General features: G+C 43.9%; 1 protein-coding gene across 2 annotated transcripts in view; it reads right to left on the minus strand.

Moving 5' to 3' along the window:
* The window catches only part of USP46 (ubiquitin specific peptidase 46), a 77,041-nt gene that overhangs the window by 44,332 nt on the left and 9,257 nt on the right, over nt 1-23,452 (minus strand). For both annotated transcript variants that reach the window (XM_040238219.1, XM_040238220.1), the window contains exons 2-4: nt 4,655-4,735; nt 1,995-2,208; nt 224-453 (exon numbers count right to left, since the gene is read on the minus strand). In XM_040238219.1, coding sequence (XP_040094153.1) covers nt 224-453; nt 1,995-2,208; nt 4,655-4,735 — 525 coding nt within the window. The remainder of the gene's footprint in view (nt 1-223; nt 454-1,994; nt 2,209-4,654; nt 4,736-23,452) is intronic.

Consider the following 23,452-nt stretch of genomic DNA (forward strand, 5'->3'; position numbering starts at 1 on the left):
TTTTGAGATTTTTCCCTCATCACTCTACTTCCACCGGCTGAGGCATCTTAGATGTAGACAAGCTTCCAGAGTTTGCACCTGAGGCTCATACATATCAACAGAACAGTCTGTATACAAGGAAGACAACTGCTAGGTGCTACGATGCCACGCTGCACTCACGCACAACACAGCTCATGCACAGATATGCACAAGCAAATTACATGAAGGCCCTCGTGATGCTTACAGTTTCACAGTTCAAGCATCGCGTTTCATTGGTGAGCGTTCCCTGAAAAATCTCATGGACCCAGGTGAGTTCTGGTTTATTATTCTCCGCAGGTTCATTCATGTTGCCATTTTTTAATTTTCCATTTTGTTTCTCCTGTTTCTTCTCTTCCTGCAGGATGTCCGCAATAGTGTTTAGTAAATAATTTAAAAATTCGTGGGCGTCCTGCTGCATGTAGTTATCAAAAAGATCTGGAAAGGAGAGGGTTGTTATTTCAGTCTCTGGCTCTTGAAAAGCAAAGGAAATGCTTAATTTTACAAACCATGTTTCAATTTTTATATCAAAAGAATGGACATGTATGGGATATATTCACCTCTATCTTGCAACTTCAATGGGTAAGTTTTTTAAAAAACTTTTTGTTCACTTCTACTTTTTACCACTGAGAACTAAATTTTCCCAATCTCCCTCTGTAAAGTCATCATAAATATATAAAGCTACAAACATTTGTATTTGCTCTACAAAAAAAAGAAAAGAAAAAGAACAGGAAATACTTGACAAGCTCCCTGATAAAATATCAATATTTAATATGATATGACCACCAATGATCAATTATTCACTTTGTAATCTATCCAGAATGACAGGGTCTCTTCCCAAAGATCATATTAAACTCTGGACCAGCCTAGAAGCAGCTTAAATGAAACACGTAAGGGAGACGAGAGATACATATACAAGAATGAATCTATCTGATAGCATTCTGAAACCAAATACAGAAGATGCCAGCAGCCTGCCGCTGCTCCCTGCCATAAGGACAAACAATCAAGAGATGAATGCAGCTGTGAGACTTCACTATTAATCATGTTCACAAGGGAGACTTGGGAGGGTTCTGCTTCCTTCTCAGATTATTTTTACTCTGCTCTGTATAAACTACAACAACTTCAAAAGACAGCAATCAAATTGAATGAAACTTTAAAAAACAAACATCTGATTAACTGTGCAAGTCTGTTGCAATATGGCTGAAACCTAGGCTAACCACAAGTTGCCGTATCAAATATTTCTATAGTCATAAAATTTACCCATGCAAAACTTCTGGAATAACCTCGTCTCTACCACCATCTCTCCCCCAAAAAACCAGATAGAGGGGGAAAAAAAAGGAAGAAAATCAAGTGACAGCGGGACATTTTTATTATAGAAAAATATCAATTTGATATCCTTCAACTCTTTTAGACATATAAAAATCAGAGGTATTATTTTTAAAACAGCAGAGGCTCTAATTAGATAATGTGCACTTAGTTTAATCACTTATGACAAGTTTATAAGACAGTACTATTTTATTCAATTATTACATCAACCTATTTATTCCAGTCAGTGTCCTGCCTTGGGCAATTTTTCCTCTTATAATGATCCTACCTGGAAAAAAGTCCTCCGAATGTGGAGCAAATAAAAAGATCATTCCATTCTGGAATGATGAATTACTTTTTTCTTGGCCATGTGGGATCTTAATTCCCTGACCAGAGGTGGAACCCACACTCCCTGCACTGCAAGTGTGGAGTCTTAGCCACTGAACCACTAGGGAAGTTCCAATCAGAATTTTTAAGTATATTTTTTTAATCCAATTTTGCTTTATATACTGGGTGGAAAAGAAATATCTTGTATTTAAAAACTGGTATTTGAGTAGTTGGCCATACTATTTTCCCATTAAAAAAAAAGGGGGGGGGATTCATTTTGAGGTTACACAGACCTGTTGATTCTCCTTATCTCAGATCTGAAACACATTCATCTCCATGCAACTCACCATTTTCTTTTCTCAGCCTCGAAATGAACTTCTTTGGTGGGATCACGCCGACCTTCTTCTTCTGCGTGGCGATGCTGTGGAAAAGGTCTGCCAGGCATGTCAACAAGTTCTCTTTCTTTTTTTGCTGGGCCTTGTACGCCAGCACATTCTCCCGGAACGGCCGGCAGAAGTACAGGGCCTGAAGAACGGAGTTACAGTAGCATGTGTTTCCGAACTGCCAAAGGACAAGAGGGCCGATTTAAACCAGGGTTCTGTGGACCAGTGAGGAGAGGGAGGGGCCGCCCTTGTGTGAGCTGGCCCAGATCCCCTGTGTCACGGGCTGCATGCCGTGGTAGACCAGTAAGCCATGCAGAACACCAGTGACTATCTGATCACCAGGGAAATGAATGCTAGTGTACACAAGCTGGAGAGCTCTCTAGGCTATAAAAGTCTCTATAAAATGATAAGGAACACTCGGCCTTGGTTTTTAAAAATCTAATGAGACTTTCTGGTGCTCAAAAGAGAGGGTGAAGAAGGAAAAAAAATCAACATGACATGGAGACACAGAAAAGCAGCTGGCAACACAAAAGACGTCACATTGCAACACATCAAAACTCCTATGACAGGGAAAGTAAAAACCCCAATCAGAAAGAAATCCAGCTACTGAGAACCACCTGCTCAGCTGAAACAGCCTTAACCGAGTGGGGACTTGTTTTAATTTTCTCTCTTTCAAGGGTTTGGCACTCCTGCCACAGGCTTCAGACTAATCGCCTCACTTTCTCCAAAGCAATCTCGTTTCTGCCAAAGTAGCCACTGTCTCAATACAATACCACATAGGTCCTGGTCTCCTGCCACCACAGCAGGACCCGCAGAGTAACATGTTGCACTTCTCAAAAGCCACGGTTATGATTTAACAAGGCAAAAAGTCATCGTCCCACTGGTTTTCAACCGACTGGATAACCAGTTCTATGGAAGAACACAAAGCTGAAACGTTCGTTTTAGAGTTGTTCATATGTGCTAAAATAAAGAAGAAAACCATCTAAGACAATTAGAAGATTAATAGCAGATTAGAAAATGCTGTGTAAGATTAAAATAGAACATGAACATCTTCTCAAGCCTGGTTGTTGGCTTGTGTGTCATCTGCCCAAGAGCAAGGCAGATGCACGGCCATCCTTAACGTGACATTTCTTCGTATGCTAAGATAGAACACTTCCTATTTTTATACATTTTAATCTACTTTGACACAATTACGTGATGAGACAAACCCGTTTTTAAAGAGAAGCTGTAACTTTCATCAACTACCATTTGAAGTGAACATGTACAAAATTATTATTAGGTTTAGATCTCACAATGCTTCCACAGGCTAGGAGATGGCTTTAGTTCTTTATTCCTCCATAGTCTGCATCCATCTTTTTCCTGGCCAAGGCAGAATTCCCTCAACTTGAATAACTATCCTCACAGAGCTTAAGCAAGAGGCCTTTGCACAATGCCTGAAAAGTTGCATTAAAATTATAAGTCAGTATTCCATCAACACAGTGACCTATATTCCAGTACTTTAGCCACCTCCTCCCATTCTTTTCTTTACTCAGTACCTCACCTTTAGCCAGACACCCTTTAGTAATACTTGGTCCCTGGACCAGTGAACAACTCCTGGGAAAGAAAAGGAACTAACATTTACCGAGTGTCACTGTGTGCCTCAGCCTCCTGTCAGGACCTTCAGCAGGAGCTCTCATGGATCCTTCACTATAAGCCAAGGTGTAGAAACCGCTGTGATCCATTTCACAGAAGGGGAAATGGAAGCTCAGAGAGGGCAAGTGACTTGCCCAAGATCACACAGCTAGGGAACAGCACAAGCAGACTTTGGATTAGGTCTGTACTACTTCAGAGACAATGTCCACTCCATTAGTCCACAAGTGGCATTCACTCAAAACACTCAGTAGAGATTATGACCTATGACACCTGAGTTCTGACAGACCATGCTCAGAGCAGTTGTTCCAGAAAACCTGGTGCTTGTGAAGTAACAGTTGATGTTATTTAAATCCTCCACCCCAGAGAGAAAGGATCAGCTGGAGAAGAAAGCTCATGAGGGTGGTGGGTAATATTGCCTTACTACCCGGCTATCATGAACTTATCCAGGACACAGTGCCGAACAAGTCTGGCTATATACAAGGGAACCGTTGCTGAGCACAAGTGAAATGAGGCCAAGGGATTTAGAGATAAACTGGCCCGTCTCCCCCCACTTCCAACCCATGCTTCAGATACCAAATTATGCCACGAAGCAACCACTGGTGATGAGCTGGTAACCCTTTCAACTCTCTGGTTGAGCTGATGTATACCATCTGATGAGCCCATTCAGATGGTAAAGGGAGGACACACAAAAGCAGATTTTGCTACAAAGGCTAATAATATTGCTCTGAAAGTTAGTGTGCAAAGGAAATCCCTTAAAGCACAGGGGGGAAAATGAGAATCTGACCTAATAATGCACTAATTAAACCTCCTCTTCTGGGGCAACTCATACTTCCAAAAATTGGACTAAATATCCCCTACTCTGGTATTTGCCACCTGTGGTAACCAAGGAGTATGACCGATTATTTAAAACTTGGTAATGATGAAAACGGCAGTGACATTGCCTCAAGAATGCTAAAACACCTGATTAAGACAGCACATTTCAAAAGACTTACGTTGACCAATCCGAAGTAGTGTTCATTGATTGGAAACTGCTCTGGACCAATGTCTTTTTCCAGAGCAGAGGCATTGGTGCCCTGAAAGAGAAAAACAGCAAAAGTTCTGTTGCGTGTAAAACAGACAAGAAAGCAAAAGGATACTTGAGAGAGCCCGCTATTGAGACCAACATTTCCCCCAGTGGCCACAGTCTGGAGATGATCATGCTGAAAACAGGCGTCGGAAGTAAACCGTACATGAGGTAATGAGATCAGCCTATTCCTCTCCTCACCCAACTTCATCGTCCCTCAAATCTGTTCTACCCAGCTTCAATGACCTTCCATTAGGAAAGGAGGTTTAGGACAGCTAATGAGCCAACTACCACTCAGAACTTCCAAATAAAATGTTCTAAGCTCAGATACCTGGAGTAGCTTTTATACTACTCAGTGGTGTATAGAATCATACCACCAATTTCAAAGTCATGGTGTTTTTCTGATAAAGATTTATCTACTGTGCACCCACCACATGCCAGGCACTATTCTAGGCTCTGACAACGGAACAGTGGACAAAGGCAGTCTGAAAGAAAAAGCAAGTATACTGGACAGTACATCAGAATGTGGTAAGTGCAGTGGAGAAAAACAAAGCTGGAAATGAGGGTAGGGACTCCAGGGAGTAGGGGGAGGAGGGAAGGCATGGAGTGGGGAGGTGTGAAAGGTAGACAGTTGCAGCTTTAAATAGAGTGGTCAGGGAAGGCCTTATTGAGAAAGCAAAATGTCCAAGGACATATAAATAATGGAGACATAGATTTAAAACATTTAAAACCTAACTGTTCCCAAGTGTATCAAATCATAAGCCATGCATACTCAAGTTCAACGCTCCAACATGAGGATAATAAGTTACTGGATACTCCCACTGTGTGCCAGGAACTGCACTATTTATTCTCACAACATTCCTAGTAGGTAAATTGTTATTGTTCAGTTGCTCCAGTCATGTCCAACTCTTTGCAACCCCATAGACTGTAGCATACAAGTCTCCTTCACTCTCTTCTGCAGTTGGCTCACACTCATGTCCACTGAGTCAGTGATGCTATCCAACCATCTCATCCTCTGCCACCCCTTCTCCTCCTGCCTTCAGTCTTTCCCAGCATCAGGTCTTCCCAGGATCCAATGAGTCAGCTCTTCGCATCAGGTGGCCAACGTACTGGAGCTTCAGCATCAGGTAAGTATTTACTATTATAATCCCCATTTAATAGTTAGGAACTTAAGGCTTCAAATGGTTGAGAATCTGCCCAAGAACCACAGTCAATAAGTGGCAGAGCTTAGACTTGAACCCTGGAGTCAAACTTGGGATTTCACAGTCTTAACCAAATACTATGCAGAGCAATCCTACTGAATAAAACCATTTCCTGAGCCCTGCTAAGGGCCAACAGGTCATTGGCAATACCTCACTGATGATCATTTTCTCCCAAGGCCTGGATACCGGGATTAAGAAAAGTGACCAAAGTTCAGTCCAACCAGGTGAGTAATCTGGGATTGGGGAGGACCAGGCCCCACGGTTACCTACAGCTCTACATCATTCTATGCTCCTCAAATCCTCGGGCTATCACAGAAGACCTATAGCTCACAGACTCTCAAAGATCTGGGAGACAGGCACTTTAAAAAGAGACTGTTAGGCTTTATAAAAAAATAAATCTGCTGCTGCTACTTATTCTGGATTCGTATAATTAGAATCTCCTATCACAGAAAGAAATGGCCAAAAGGCAGGCTAAGAACCTGTCAAGATGGTCACGTGTCAACAAGCAAACATTAAATGCAGAACAACTCAATTCTGAGCAAACAGAACCTCAGCAGAAATAGTACATTCCATCCCCTTATTTATCCTTTGTTTCCACTTGTCTTCTAGGTCCATTATACTGTTCCGCCAATCTAAAGTCCTTTACCCGTCACCGGAGACTTTACATTCAGTGGCCATTTGTGTGCACAACAGTTTCACTATCTTTTAATGGTGGGGGGTCCGGTTGGGGGGTAGGGAGTGGTTCGTTTCCTTCACAATGATGTGACTCCATATACAGGCTGAATTCATAAACTAATACTTCATTAAAGCAGGATTTCATGGTATTGAAAAAAATCACGAATATTTTCCAATAAAGCTACATCTCAATCATAAATTGATGTAAATAATGTGTATTAAATATACCCACGGCCATTTCTAAAGCAACGTTAGGAAATATGGCTTAATGCCCAGGAGGAATGTCAGATATAAAAGTAGAGCACATGGAGACAGATCTCATTAAATCTTTCTTTATGAGGCAGCCATTTATTCAATCCATGACTTCTGCTATTTGGGAATTCTTAAATGGAATTTTTTCTATCTATCGTAATACTTTCCCACCAAAGAGGGAGCTGGTGGGGGTAGAGGGGACAGTGCTGGTTGTGACTCAGGCTGACTACAGTGACTGGCGGCAGGGGGTGGGGGACGGTGGTGCTTGAGAGGATACCCTGGACAAGAGGCAGCAGGGGAGGAGGCACCCACAGCACAGCTCAGGAAGAGGGAAGGGAGCTAACAGGGTCTTCATGAAACCTGAGATCCACACTTCCGGGCCACGCCTCAGGTCAGGCCTGCTCAACCTCTCGCAGGAGGTCTGGAAGGCTCAAAAGGGAGGTCTGATACCCTGGGCTGCTTCCAGATCACTGCAATGTCACCCTTTTGTCAGAACAGCTACCCTCAGACTTCCCTAGTGGCCCACTGGTTAAGAATCTGCCTGCCAATTGAGGGGACATGAGTTCAATCTCTGATCCACGAAGATCCCAAGTGCCTTGGAGCAGCTAAGCCTGTGCCTGCAACGACTGAGTCCGTACACCCTAGAGCCCACGTGCCACAACTTCTGAACCCACGTGCTGCAACTACCGAAGCTCGCATGTCCCAGAACCCACGCTCTGCAACAGGAGAAGCCACCGCAATGAGAAGCCCATGCACCACAACTAGAGAGTAGCCCCTGCTCGCTGCAACGAGAGAAAGCCTGTGGAAATAAATACATAATTTAAAAAAATCTGCCCCCTGCAGCCCATGCCTCCGGCACTGTACAAACCCCTTCCTTTCTCCTCATCTTGCCTAACTCCCCATCCCCGGAGACCTACCTTGACACCCCGTCTCCCGCCATCATGCTGGGTGGTTTCAGGATCCACGTGGCAGCAGCTTCCCACACCTGCTCTCTCAGTGTTGGTGTTCTCTTTTGCAGCTGCCTTTTATTCCACTCCACTCCAGCTACCCACTCCCAAAGACACAGCCTGGATCTGGTCACCACCTAGACCCAGGCAGGCTGGGCTCTGCCTGCCGGCTCATCCCATTACAGCCACACAGAGACTGGCTGGAACCCCTCAATCCTCTCCTTTCTCATCCAGCTTAGAGTCCATGGATCATGATTTCAATGGCTCTCACAAACACGACCCCCCCCCACCCCCGCCACCCTTTGCTTATACTACTTGGCAAAAAGTCAACCTGGAGGGGACCAAACTATCCACCTTCTCTGAACCCAGACAGATGAGCAACATTAGAGGGGAGAAGTCACACCCCAAGCTGACTGCACTCAATTGAACTCAACAAATTCAGGCAGCTCTCAACATGCCCACATTCCAATGGCGTTTTTCTAACATGCTCATTCTCCACTCCACAGTGACTATTTCCAGCCTTCTCCAAGTTCCTCAAAACTCTTACACTCCTTTGCCCCCTCTCACTGGCCTCCCACTCAACAGCAAAAATAACAAAATAAAATGAGCAGAGAGGAACTTTAATTACACACTCCCAGAAAAACATCTATTTCTGCCTTATTGACTATGCCAAAGCCTTTGACTGTGTGGATCACAATCAACTGTGGAAAATTCTGAAAGAGAAGGGAATACCAGACCACCTGATCTGCCTCTTGAGAAACCTATATGCAGGTCAAGAAGCAACAGTTAGAATTGGACATGGTACCACAGACTGGTTCCAAATAGGAAAAGGAGTACGTCAAGGCTGTATATTGTCACCCTGCTTATTTAACTTATATGCAGAGTACATCATGAGAAACACTGGGCTGGAAGAAGCACAAGCTGGAATGAAGATTGCCAGGAGAAATATCAATAACCTCAGATATGCAGATGACACCATCCTTATGGCAGAAAGTGAAGAAGAACTGAAAAGCCTCTTGATGAAAGTGAAAGAGGAGAGTGAAAAAGTTGGCTTAAAGCTCAACATTCAGAAAACGAAGATCATGGCACCCAGTCCCATCACCTCATGGGAAATGGATGGGGAAACAGTGGAAATAGTGGCTGATTTTATTTTGGGGGGGCTCCAAAATCACTGCAGGTGGCGATTGAAGCCATGAAATTAAAAGACGCTTCCTCCTTGGGAGGAAAGTTATGACCAACCTAGACAGCATATTAAAAAGCAGAGACATTACTTTGTCAACAAAGGTCTGTCTAGTCAAGGCTATGGTTTTTCCAGTGGTCATGTATGGATGTGAGAGTTGGACTGTGAAGAAAGCTCAGTGCCGAAGAATTGATGCTTTTGTGGTGTTGGAGAAGACTCTTGAGAGTCCCTTGGACTGCAAGGAGATCCAATCAGTCCATCCTAAAGGAGATCAGTCCTGGGGGTTGACTGGAAGGACTGATGTTGAAGCTGAAACTCCAATACTTTGGCCACCTGATGCGAAGAGCTGACTCATTTGAAAAGACCCTGATACTGGGAAAGATTGAGGGCAGGAGGAGAAGGGGATGACAGAGGATGAGATGGTTGGATGGCATCACCAACTCAATGGCCATGGGTTTGGGTGGACTCCGAGAGTTGGTGATGGACGGAGAGGCCTGGCATGTTGCAGTTCATGGGGTCACAAAGAGTCGGACACAACTGAACTGAACTGAACCCTTCAAACCTACATGCCTCCCTGTCAACAACGGAGATCTCGCTCTCGTCCAAGGTCGATCGCTCCTGCACTATTAGATCTGCCCTGCTGAACTGAACATGCCTACGTGTCTCTCATGTGAAAATATATACACACATCTTCTTCCCACATCTCCCCAGTCCCCATCCTTTCTCACCTTCTCTTCACAGCTAAACTACTTTAAACAACCATCTATTCTGAAACATTTACAAATGAATCAGATGATTTCTAAGAGTTGTTTCAAATAATCCAGTGGGGAGAAGTGGGAGGTGGGGATAAAACTCTGCTGTTGAAGCTGAGCGTGGGTACGTAACAAGCTGAGCTTGTTATACCATCTCATTTATACTTTTACAGATATTATGGGCAGGGTAATGGTCTCCCAAAGATGCCCATGTCCTCTTTTGATGACATGGGCAAAACTTGTGATGACTCCCAAAACTTGTGATGACTCCCAAAACTCGTGATGACATCACCTTACATGGCAGAGGGAAACTTAGATTGCAGAAGAACTGATTTGCTAATCAGTTGACCAAAAATAGGGGGATTGTCCTGGACTATCCAGTTGAGCACAATGTAATCACAAGCATCCTTGAAAGGGGGAGACAGAGCAGGACAACCAATGAGAGTGATATGATATGTAAGTCATGCCTTTGCTGACTTTGTAGGTGGAGGAAGGGGCCGGGAGCCAAAGAACCAAGCAGCCTCTAGAAGCTTAAAAGACAAGGAAGTAGCTTCCACTAGAACTTCCAGGAAGAACACAGCACTGTACTGCCTTCATTTTGGCTCAGGGAAACTCAGCTCAGACTTCTGACCTTGAGGCTATAAGATAATAAATTTGTACTGTTTAAGCCACTTAAGGTCATGGTAACTTGTTACAGCAGCAAGAGGAAACAAATACAGTGTTTGAAGTTTTCCATAATACGTGTTGAGACCTGTCTGTTTTCTCTCCTTGCCATCTCTCCTCAAAATAGCCCCTTCTGGATGCCACCCTTGATGCACTCCACACAGTCAACTCTGGACGGTGCACACAGCTGCTAGCTTTCCCCAGCCACTGTCTGAGGTCTTCCTTCCTCCCTCCATGCCTCTCTGTGGAGGGTCCAGATAATAACCAGGCTTTAATCAGCAGCTATGTGCCAAACACCTCCAACTCTTCACCACCTTCATCCCTGGAAGCTCACTTCTGAGCTCATTCAGGTAGGACGAATACACATTTCCACTTGGTTGTCTCACAGACCCTCAAAATCATTCTACCCCAAGCTCTAGCTCTCACTTCTCCTTCCCCCCAAATCCAATCTTTTCCTGGTGTTTCTCCACTTACTCCATGACAATGCTACCTTCCTTCCAGCTCCTTCTACAAGCCTCAGGGCCAGGCCCAACATCCCATTCCCCACTCAACACTCATTCATCACAGTGTATTGACTGATTCCCTCTCCTTAAATCTCTCAAGTCCTTTCGCTTCTCTTTAACCTACAGCCACCAGTGAGACCAAGCCAACACCATTTTTCATCTGAATTTAAACAGCCTCCTAAATGGCATCCAATATCCACCTTGCTGGCCTTAACCCCACTGTCAACGTGGCAGCAAAATTGTTCTTTTCAAATACAAATCTGGGGCATCCCTCATGGCTCACTGGTAAAGAATCCGTGGTCTGGTAAGATCCCAAAACCCAGTAAGCTCATGTGCCACAACTACTGAGCCTGTGCTCCTGAGCCTGGCAGCCGCAACTACGGAATGCACGTGCCACAACCGCTGAAGCCCGCGCACCCTGGAGCCTGTGCCCCGCAACAAGCGAAGCCGCAATGAGAAGCCCGTGCACCGCAGCTAGAGAAAAGCGCTCGCAGTAACGATGACCCAGTGTGGCAAAAGGGACTCTGCAGGTATGACTGAGTTAAGAAGCTTGAGATGGGGGGATTATCCTGGATGGTCGAAGTGGGCCCAGTGTCCTCAAGGGTCCTCATGAGGAGGAGGCAAGAGTATCACAGTCAGCGAGAAGGCATGATGACACGTGCAGAGCTGAGAGAGCCCTGAAGATGCTACGCTGCTGGCCTTCAAGATGGAAGGCACCCTGAGCCAAGCAATGCACACAGGCCCTAGACAATGGAAAGAGCTCTCCTAGAACCTCTGGAAGCTGTGCAGCCCTGCCAACACCTTGATTTTAGGACTTCTGACCTCCAGAGCTCCAAGAGAATAAACTCCTGTCATTTTTAGCTGCTAAGGGACTTCCCTGGTGGTCCAGTCATTAAGACTCTGTGCTTCTACTGCAGGGGGCACTGGTTGGATCCCTGGTTGGGGAATTCAGATCCCACATGCCACACAGCATGGCCAAATAAAAAAAGCTGCTAAATTTGTGGTACCATTTTACTGTAGCAACACGAAATTGACATAGCCCCCTCCCCAACAACCTCCACCCTCCACTCACAGCATACTGTCTCCCTTACAGTATTTACACCAATTGTCATTTGCATGATTATTAATATCTGTCCAACCCCTAAACTACATGTCCCATGGTAGCAGAGACTATGTTTAACCTATTTAATCCTGCAAGTACAGTACTAAGTGACTAGCACAGGGCAGGCCCAGTCCTGCTGGGCGGGTAAATGGATGGATGGATGAATAAGTGGCTGGCTGGATGGTTGGATGGATGTGTGGATGGGAATGGTCAGGGGTGTGTAAATTGCTTCCATATCCATGATCATTTGGACATGGGTGCATACATGGGTGTGTGCACTCTCCAGATCTATTGTTCAGTGAGGTTACCTAAGTGGTACCCTCAACCACTTCCCCATTCTCCCTGCCCTTTTATAAATACACATCCTAGGAATTCCTTCCTATAGATACAGAATGTTACTAATATTGACCCTTGGAACCAAACTCTTGTTTCACATGCTAGCATTTTCCATTGGTAACATGAATATTTATGCAACCTTAACAGATTTCAGAGTTCTCTATGTTAAATGTAGATCTCTGTATAATAAAAGGACATAGACATCATGGGGAATGTTTCATGAGATGATGATGACAGACACTTAAATCTCAATTAGACAGTGTAAATCAAAACTTTACATGAGCATGTCCTTCAGCCCTGCAATCTGTTCCACATCTATACTCACACAGGTAGAAAAGATACAGAGCCTGTATCCAGGCCCCAAATGATCCAAGCCTGGCTTAAAACAAGATGGAAGTTTGTTTCCCTCTTTCACGTAAGTGTTCACAGGGAGGAAGCAGTGCAGGTCTGAAACGGCAGCTCTGCAGGGCCAGGGACACAGGTTCCTTTTAACCTGTTGCTTTGTCATCCTCAAGAGTCTATCTTAGGAACCAACATGGCCACTCCAGCCCCCTATCATTAAACCTGCGCGAGGGGCAAACAGACAAGAAGGAGAGAGATTTCTCCCTTCCTTCCAAAAAAGTTCCTGAGAGTCACACACATCGCTTTTTCTCACGATCTTGATGGCCAGAACATCTCCCAGCCACGCAGTCACACCTAGCTGCCAGGGGAACTTGGCAAACGTGCTCCTGAGCAGCAATGAGCCACCAAAATTAGAAATGGAAAAAGGATACTGAAATAACAGTCAGCATGCAATGGTCCTCCCTGGCAAGGTTTTAACTGAAAAAAGTTAGAAATAATTTAGCGTTAGTCATTCAGTCGTGTCCGACTATTTGTGACTCCATGGACTGTAGCCTGCCAGGCTCCTCTGTCTAGGGAATTCTTCAAGAAAGAATACTGGAGTAGGTAGCCATTTCCTTCTTCAAGAAATAATTTAACTGGTTAAATAATTACAGTAATAAATAAGACAGAACCTACTCCATAGGTATGGCTGTGAAAATTTGTCCAAGATACAACAATAAGTAAAAACATGTGAGTGAGCCAACGTGTGTACAGAACAATTACTGGAAATGTCCTCCATCCAAGCAGCAGACACTGAGCCCTCTAGGTCCACAGCACAACTATATACCTGAGGGACACAAAGGGACAGAGCGGCCAGAGCCTGCCTTCAACATCTATGCTTTAATGGAAATTCCAGAAAGAATACTTGAGAAATTATTAACACTTGTCACCAGTGTCTGGATCATCAAAAAAGCAACAGAGTTCCAGAAAAACATCTATTTCTGCCTTATTGACTATGCCAAAGCCTTTGACTGTGTGGATCACAATCAACTGTGGAAAATTCTTCAAGAGATGGGAATACCAGACCACCTGACCTGCCTCTTGAGAAACCTGTATGCAGGTCAGGAAGCAACAGTTATGGACATTCAACAACAGACTGGTTCCAAATAGGAAAAGGAGTACGTCAAGGCTGTATATTGTCACCCTGCTTATTTAACTTATATGCAGAGTACATCATGAGAAACACTGGGCTGGAAGAAGCACAAGCTGGAATGATTGCCGAGAGAAATATCAATAACCTCAGGTATGCAGATGACACCACCCTTATGGCAGAAAGTGAAGAGGAACTAAAAAGCCTCTTAATGAAAGTGAAAGAAGAGTGAAAAAGTTGGCTTAAAGCTCAACATTCAGAAAACGAAGATCATGGCATCTGGTCCCATCACTTCATGGGAAATTGATGGGGAAACAGTGGGAAATAGTGTCAGACTTTATTTTGGGGGGCTCCAAAATCACTGCAGATGGCAATTGCAGCCATGAAATTAAAAGACACTTACTCCTTGGGAGGACAGTTATGACCAAACTAGATAGCATATTAAAAAGCAGACACGTTACTTTGCCAACAAAGGTCCATCTAGTCGAGGCTATGGTTTTTCCAGTGGTCATGTATGGATGTGAGAGTTGGACTGTGAAGAAAGCTGAGCACCGAAGAATTGATGCTTTTGAACTGTGGTGTTGGAGAAGACTCTTGAGAGTCCCTTGGACTGCAAGGAGATCCAACCAATCCATCCTAAAGGAGATCAGTCCTGGGTGTTCATTGGAAGGACTGATGCTGAAGCTGAAACTCCAGTACTTTGGCCACCTCATGCGAAGAGTTGACTCACTGGAAAAGACCCTGATGCTGGGAGGGACTGGGGCAGGAGGAGAAGCGGATGACAGAGGATGAGATGGCCGGATGGCATCACTGACTCGATGGACATGAGTTTGGGTAAACTCCGGGAGTTGGTGATGGACGGGGAGGCCTGGTGTGCTGCGATTCATGGGGTCGCAAAGAATCGGACATGATTGAGAGACTGGACTGAAAGAGTGTCAAAGAGAAGGGCTTGCAGATGACAAGCCCACCAAGAGGCTTTTTGTTTTTTCAACTGTTCCAATTTTTAACTATGAGCACATATTATCTTTGTCATGAAAAAAACGTAATGAAAGTTAGCAAACTAATATCCTGCAGACCAGTCATCAAAAGCCCACAGCACACACCTCACAGCTGTGTTTGGCCATTGCTCCCCCCAGTATGAACTTCCTTTTGATTTCGGGCAATTCCTCTCTCTTGGCCTTTGTTTCAGGTTATAAGTGGGGTTGCTCATATTCAGCCTGCCTGTGGCTCAGGGTGGCAGAGGAAATCAAGCAAAACAAGGAACGTTATCAGCACTAAGTAAATGGCAAGATGCATTGTAAACCCAAGCCTGCCCTTTGATCAATGGCATCCAGCGTAATGACACAAAAGGCAAACGGGCCACTGAGAATAACTGACCAGATACTGAACGAAAAACTGATCCACAGCAGTAAATCACAGGGTCTGCGGGTATAAGACAGAGTTTTCATTTACATCCGTAAGAAACGTGGTAACCTTTGAGAACAATGCACTGCAGTTTATTAAAAATAGAATCTGGGCTGGGACAAGTTCCAACAAGACGACTGTAATGCTAGCTCTTCACAGCATGTCTGAAAGCAGTTGTGTGGCTGCCAAGGAGTGCGACAAAAACACAGAAGCAACAACAACAACTCGGGAAGAATGAATCATAAACGTATAAGATGTATAAAGAAAAACAATTCTTCTAAAGCAATTTTAAAAGCAGCTTATAGGAAAACAAGTTAGAATGCCTTCCCTCAGGGGAGAGGGGATGAAGACAGATTCTTGCCCAGGAGGATGTAATCAGAACAATGGCACTGCAAGATTTAGAAAAGTCCATGAAGAATTTCCCTTGTAGGTCCAGTGGCTGAGATTCTGCACTCCCAATGCAGGGGGCCCAGGTTCCATCCCTGGTCGGGAGAACTAGATCCCTCAAGCTGTAGCTAAGATCCCGCATGCCACAACGAAGACAAGAAGCAGCCAAATAAAACTTAAAAACAACAACAAAAAAAGAACATTGTATATTATGCAGGTACCTAAACCGAAAATAGAAACCACGAAGGGGCCTTGAAGATCAGCTAGACCATTATACAGATCAAAAAAACCAACACCTAAGATCATAAACATAAACCTACTTGCTCAAGATCACCCCAAGGCAGCCTACTTTTCTGCATCCTAAGGCATGCAGGATCTCTTTCAAGTTTGTACAAAGTATAGAAAGGCCCCAAATAACACGTAAGAATTCTAAGTACACAGAGAGTAAGTCGCTGATTATAAACCATGAAGTAAAATACATGACAGGAGAGGTGAATGTTGTTGCTAAAACGACCTTTTAAAGTCGACATTCAAAAAAGGGCTATTTTACTTAACAAGCGGTCCCTGGTGGCATAGAGGTTAAGGCGTCTGCCTGCAATGCGGGAGACCTGGGTTCAATCCCTGGGTCGGGAAGATCCCCTGGAGAAGGAAATGGCACCCCACTCCAGTATTCTTGCCTCGAGAATCCCATGGACGGAGGAGCTTGGTGGGCTACAGTCCATGGGTCGCAAAGAGTCGGACACGACTGAGCGACTTCACTTCACTTACTTAACAAGCGTGTTTCAAAGTACAAAAGTATTTTGAGGACAAATTCTCAAAAGGACTAAAATTCCCAGACTTCTGATGACAAAAGGTCTTTCGTAGAGCCTTAAGGAGAAAGTGAAGCAAAAATGAAATGTTTTGTTTTCTTCTGGAAGGAAGTTTTTGATGGAGCTTCTTCCCTCCACATATCAAAACTGACATAGATATTAAAATTTGGTGCTTATAAGGAAGGACTTAAAAATGAATAGCAATACTTTGATTAAAATTACAAATGAGAAATAAAAATAAATAAAGTGATGCAACTCAAGATCTCAGGATGAGTCAGGAGCCAACTGCCAGAATTCAAGTATGGTTAAGGAGGGATTACAGTCACTGTCTTCCAAACATAATTAGTAATAATAATAGATAACACAGAAAATAACAGTGTGTCCAGTCACTGTTCTGAGGACTTAAGGTATATTTTACTCATTTCAATCTTCACAATAACTCTATGAGGTGGATATCATTACTGTTTCCATTTTAAAGATAAGAAAATTGAGGTACAGAGGGAGTAAATAACTTCATCCAATTTCACACAGATAATAAATACTGAAATTAGGTTTTAATTCACACCATCTGGCTCCAGAGTGTAGGCTCCCAAGCACTATACCACACTTACTCTCAAGGTCATAGGGTCCCCTCAGAGCCCCGGAACCATAAGAATAAAAAACGGAGGAAAGACAAGAGGTCCCAGTTAACAGATCTAAATCCCTACCTCTGAGGCACCACTCCAAATATTCTAGAATGAGGAACACAGGTGTCCTTCTCTGTAAAATCACCACAGAATACTGCAACCAGTTTAAAGAATATATAAAACTGAGGTTGAAAATCAGGAGAAACCTGAGATGTAATCAAGAGATAATTTTTTTTCCCCAAAATAGTTTCAGGCTGTGAATTTTTATCCAGCCAAATATAATACTAAAATAAAATATTACTGTTTAAAATAGGAGAAAGCAAAAACAAGATCAAAAAGTAGAAATCTAATCATGGAATAATGTGCATTCTTACTTCCCTAACATGGATAGATATTGACAATTAAAAAAAGAAAAGGAAGCCAGAGAGAAAGGACCCACCAGAAGTATTCAGAATAATATGTTAATATATTACTACAGCTCATCTCTCAGTACTGGGACTATCTGGGATGGGTAAGTGGGGAGAAATGGTGTGAATTATGTATCAGAGGAAAAACTGTCATTTTTTTTCTTAGCCAAAGAAGTGGCAAAGCCTCTGTCATGCCTCTAGAGAGACAGAAACACAGCCTGCAATTCTGTGCCTCTTGGCTCAGAACTACTGCAGCCACTTCCCTGGCCCCTCGGTGCTGTCCCCTCTCCCCCAACTCCCACCACCTCCTCCTTAGCATTTGGCTTTAACATCACTTCTTCAAAGCTATCTTCTCTGACCCTTCCTCTCACAGAATCCTGTGTCACTCTTCATGCAACTAATTACAATCTGTAATAATATATTTACTTGGGCCTGATGTCTTTAACATCTGTCTTCCCACTGGACCACAGATTTGGCAAATGACAGTCCCTGGGCCAGATGTGGCCCACTAACTGTTTTTGTAAATAAAGTTTTATTAGAACACAGCTGTGATCACTCATTTACTTACTGTAGCTATTTTCACAATACGACAGCAGAGTTGAGTAGCTGCAACAGAGACACGTGGCCCATAGAGCCTAAAGGGCCCACAAGCCCTTTACCAACAGCCCTGCCAAGTCCTCCACTGGACCATAAACTCTATGAGGACAGGACTGTCTGATTGGTCTACCAGGACCCTACAGAACACTTGACATGCAAAAGGCACTTACTAAGTTGCTGACTGAATCAGCTTGGTGGGTAATGAGCAGAATGTGCCGCCTGTGGTTCAGAGAATTTCACATCTCTGTACTCATCAGCTCCACTGTCAACCGGCCAAAACCATTCCACTTACTGTCCCCTTCCACTCCGCCAGTAAGGGCAGAGCCAGGACTCAACCCCAGGCCACTCAGCTCCAGAGCCTGAGCTTCTGACCACAAGGCAGGGAAAATGATCTACCCATTCAGACTTTGAGTAATTCCTTAGCTGCAGGTGGAGGGTCTGGGCAGAGGGCCACGACTGGTTCTGACTGTGTCCTCGTTGGCTGCTGGCCCTCAGACCTCACCTAACCACCAGTGCGCTGTACCCAGAGGAGTTCGGGAGCCATCCATCCTCCTCAGAGAACAGACACGTCACCTGGTCCCACAGAGCAATACCGACACTCTTCCCCCAGACAAGACTCTCACTGGGACTCACCACCTCCATTTCCTGCGTAAGGGAAATGAAGTTAAGGGAGGTTCAGTAAATTGCCAAGGTCAAGTGTTAGTATGAGGCAGAGGTCAGCTGCAAACCCATCATCTTATTTACCATCACAATGGCAACTCCCAGTGCAACAGCACTCCTGTACCTCCCTCCAGACTCCCACAAGGAAAAAGGCATTCACAAGAGGGCAGTGACGGGCATTTTCATTCTACACGAGGAGAGCATATCATTTCCATGTCTTTCTGGGGAGGCAGAAACAATGCTGGAAAAAACCTCAGCGTGACTTCACTTAATGACCGTAACACAGAGGCAAAAATGCCTGTAATTGAAGACAACGACCCTGGGATACATAATGCTCCCAAGTCGTCATAGGAAGGACAGTAAAGAGCAGCGGGAGATTCCGGCCTGTGAAACAATTCTCCTCGTGGCTAGAGACAGCACAACAAAGTCCTCAGGCAAAGGCAAAATTTCAACTCAAAAGGAGAAAACTGGGACTGGGTCTGTCTTCCAGCAGAATGAGAAAGAGAAAATATCTATCCAGTCCCTGAATTCAGTAAATTAGAAGCAAGAACCTCATTCTTTTTTTCACTGTATTATTATTTTAAATTTATTTATTTTTAATTGGAGGATAACTGCTTTACAATGTTGTATTGGTTTCTGCCATACCTCAATACGAATCAGCCATAGGTATACATATGTCCCCTGCTTCTTGGACGTCCTTCCCATCCTCCACCCCATCCCAGCCCTCTAGGTTGTCACAGAGCATGGATCGAGGTCTCCAAGACATACAGCAAATTCCCACTGTTTTACATACAGTAAATGGTATGTTTCCATGCCACTCCCTCAGACCATCCACCCTGTCCTTCCCCAGCTGTACCCACTAGCCTGTTCCCTGTCTGCATCTCTATCGCTGCCCTGCAATTAGGGTCATCAGTAGCTTTCCTAGATTCTATATATATGCATTAATATAAGATCTATGTTTTTCTCTTTCTGACTTACTTCACTCTGTAAAACAGGCTCTAGATTCGGCCACCTGACTAAAACCAACTCAAATTCATCCCTTTTTATGAAGTAATATTCCACTGTATATATGTACAACTTACTCATCTGTCGATGGACATCTAGGTTGCTTCCATGTTCTGGCTGTTGTAAATACTGCTGCAATGAACAGTGGGGTACACACGTCTTTTAGAATTGTGGAAGAACCTCATTCTAAATCCAAAGTTCTGCAAAGGCACCAAGTTGCCTCCTTGACCATCAGGTGGCACAGGAATCCTGGTCAAAGAGGCCAACTCTGCAAATTTAATTAACTGAGTGACCTCAAGTACTTCCCTCACTCTAGCGCAAGCTCAAGGTCCTTAAAACCCAGTACCCCCACCTGACAGCAGGGAATCCCTGCCCTTGGATCAATTGCCCTCTCAGAGATATTTTAGTCAAGTGCACTGGAAACACCCTGTAATGTACTCATTATGAAACATAAAATGTAAAATTCTGTGGACTCCTCCCCCATTCCCAGACAGTGTTGCAATGGGAGAAAGCAGAGGGAACAAGGAGGGCTTCCCAGCAGTACTACTCAAAGTGTTATTAACCCTCTGCCAGGAGCAAAGTTCAGAAACTGAAAACATGTATAATGAACGCACAGAGTAATTTCCTATCTGTTGAGTTTAGTAACAACAACGACAAAAAAAAAAAAAAACCCTAGAGTTGGTGTTTTATGTATCTTTGGGGCTTTTATTCCATTTTGCAATTAATTTTTTATTGTAGTTTACAAAAATATCAGTCTGTGACAGATTGAAAATAAAAATAAAATTGGTCCTTCCCTACAGACTTTGAAAATAATTGCCAACAGCAAAACAGCTGAGTGAAATTGAGCTTGTTTTCTGAAATGTGTGAATAGCTGCTCAAGCTCACTCTTAATATGAGATGCAAACTAAAAATATACTAAGACACCATTTTCCCCCTATTGGCAAAGATCAAAAGGCTTCTGGATTGCACCCTACTTTGACAAGGCTGGGTGCAACAGTCGCACCCATTGATAGTGGAGGGCAATTTGGCAAAACTCAAAGTTACAAATCCAGACCCATTGCAAGGAAGTCAGCTGACAGATACACCCCCGTATACGCAAAATGATGTAGGGACAAAGTTGTTCCCTGCAGCCTTGTTTGTAAAGAAAAAAAAAGGCGTGGAAAACTACCTCCATGCCCATCAGTGGGGGCTGGTTAAGTGAATTCAATACGTTCAGGCAACTGAATACTCTGCAGCCATAAAAAGAGAATGCGGATGCTCTTCACATAGTGGCACAGACCCAAGTCCAAGATACAAAAAGCAAAGGGCAGGTCCAGACTGTTCAGTATATGCTACAAGCACTATCTGTGTTTTTAAAAACGAGGAGAGAAACAAAAACATACTTGCTTGTATATGCATAAGAAGACATCACTGAATACAAGAGGAAGAAATGGCAAATACTGATGAATGCCACAGACAAGAATCGGAGGGTGGATATAATTGCAACACAGTATATCCTTTTGTACAATCTGAAATTTTTTTCTTCCAGTAACGCATACTCCCTTTTCAAAAACTTTATTTCAAAACTTTTAAAAAAGAAAGAAACTGAGCTTAGCCACTTCACGTGTTTTTGTTAAGAATGCCTCACTGTATACCAGATAACACAAAAGGGTATGTTTGTTGGCTTATCAGATGACTGAAAATCGTTTACCGCATCACGCGCGCTCGTTACTAGGAAAGGGAAAACACAGCATCCTGACTGATGATTATAAAAGCATTGCCACACACCAGCAGCCCCATGTCTTCCAACATCTCAGTAGGAAATCACAGCTTCTTCCTCCTTTTGTCCGCTCCATGCACGTCCCCTCCCCAGGCCTGCCTCTGACTGGAAGCCCCAGTGAGTTTACAAGTCTGCTCATCTCCTTCTTTAGCGCTACTCACCAGGAGGAATGGCTTTTAGCATCTTACAGACCCAGAGACCTAACTTACCTGCCCAGCATCACAAAAGCTACCAAGTGGCAGGATCAGGATTGGAACTCGGAACCTTGGATCCCAAATTCAGGGCTCTTTCCACTACATCCTGTGGACTCCTTTGCTAGTGGGAAGGAGGGGGCACCAGAAGAAAACAGCAATAAAATAAAATGGCCAGGTTCTGGGCTAAGCACTACACAGAAATGATGCCACTTACGCCCCACAATGCCCCAGGGAGGGAGGTGCTCTCATGACCCACATGCCGTGGATGAGAAGCACATGGATGAGAGGGTGGAGCATGGCGAGCTCTCACACCCAACCAACCAGACCGCATCCACACACTGACCTGTCTCCCGAGGAAGCTCACCAGCCCACAACCTGCAAACCAGTTTAACAGTGTTATTCCAAGAGCCAGTTATACGAACCATCATAAAGAACTTCTCTGAGCCAATGTCTCCCAAACCACAGACCATGAATGCCCAAAGAAGGAGAAATAATCTTAGGTGGCACGAATATGAACATTTTTTTTAACTTTAGCAATTATACTTGATATGTATTTAAAAAGTATATAACTAGCTCATCAAACCCATTACTTCACAGATGTCTTAGCACAGAATGAGACTGAATTAAAAGAAGCTGAACAGATTTAAGGATAACTGCTAAATAAATAAGTTCAGGAGGTTCACAGATACAATGAAAACCATGAAGGAAAACAAACTGACATTTGAGAATCATGGGTCTAAGGAAGTGGATCCAATCTCAGGAATACTCCAGCACATAATACACACGGGTTCTGAATGTCGCTTTATTTGTATTTATTTCATCTCCATCTGCCCTTCACTGTCCACACCACCCAGCCTCTCTCAGATGGACGAGGCAGGACCCCTGTTACCAAAGCAACTTGAAACTTTCTACCAAGGTTTGACCCTAAATAGTTCTGATTACACGTAGAGTAGACCAATTAATACCAGATAATTATTTTGAGCGTGCCCTCTCTCACTTTAAGTATCTGACCTGGCGAACAAACTGGAGAGCCAACTGGGAGAGACCTGTGACTTCTCTCTAGCCCTTGTCACCCCAGAAACAGTGAGAAGGAACCCCACTTCCCCAGTAGCCACAGTCAGAACCGCACCATCTAGTGAATGTTGCCTCTGCTCTTGCCCAACCTCTTTGTCCAATCCTATTTTTCCCCAAATGCCCACTGAATGTAGATGGCAGGCCACAGTTAAAGGGTCCCACTGGTTCCTGCAATGCCAACAGTTCTGTGCTTTGTTCAAACTACAGAAAATGTTCAATTCACTTATGAAAAGTAATATGTGTGAGGGCATCATGGTTCAAAATGCTTCCATAAGCGAGATATCCTTTGATTCTCTAAAAAAAAAAAAAAAAAAACTGTGAGGAGGGTATTTCATCATGTCTTTTTGTGTTGTAAAGAGATGGGGAAACAGGCTCTGAGATTTACCAAGCAGGATTTCAAACCCGAACTGCTCCACTTTGGAGTTGTATGGAAAAAAAAAAAGTTGTTTTTATTTTCTTCCTAGGGTCTTAAGTGTGCTCCCCAAAACAAGATCATCTGGTCACGAGAGAGGACCCCAGAAAGGCAAAATGTCAGCCCGCTCCTGACATACTGGATCAGAATCTGGATTTTAAGCTTCCCAGGTAATTTCTGGGGACAAGACAATCTGAGGAGCACTGCTTTACTGCAAGGCAATCCTTCCATCTCCCACGCTGCATCTCTTCATTCATTTATCCAATACCTATTTTTTGTACATCTACTACACTGTGCTGAAGGCTGGGAA

This window comes from Oryx dammah, unplaced genomic scaffold, assembly GCF_014754425.2.
Source record: "Oryx dammah isolate SB20612 unplaced genomic scaffold, SCBI_Odam_1.1 HiC_scaffold_3, whole genome shotgun sequence".
Classification (NCBI taxonomy): domain Eukaryota; kingdom Metazoa; phylum Chordata; class Mammalia; order Artiodactyla; family Bovidae; genus Oryx; species Oryx dammah.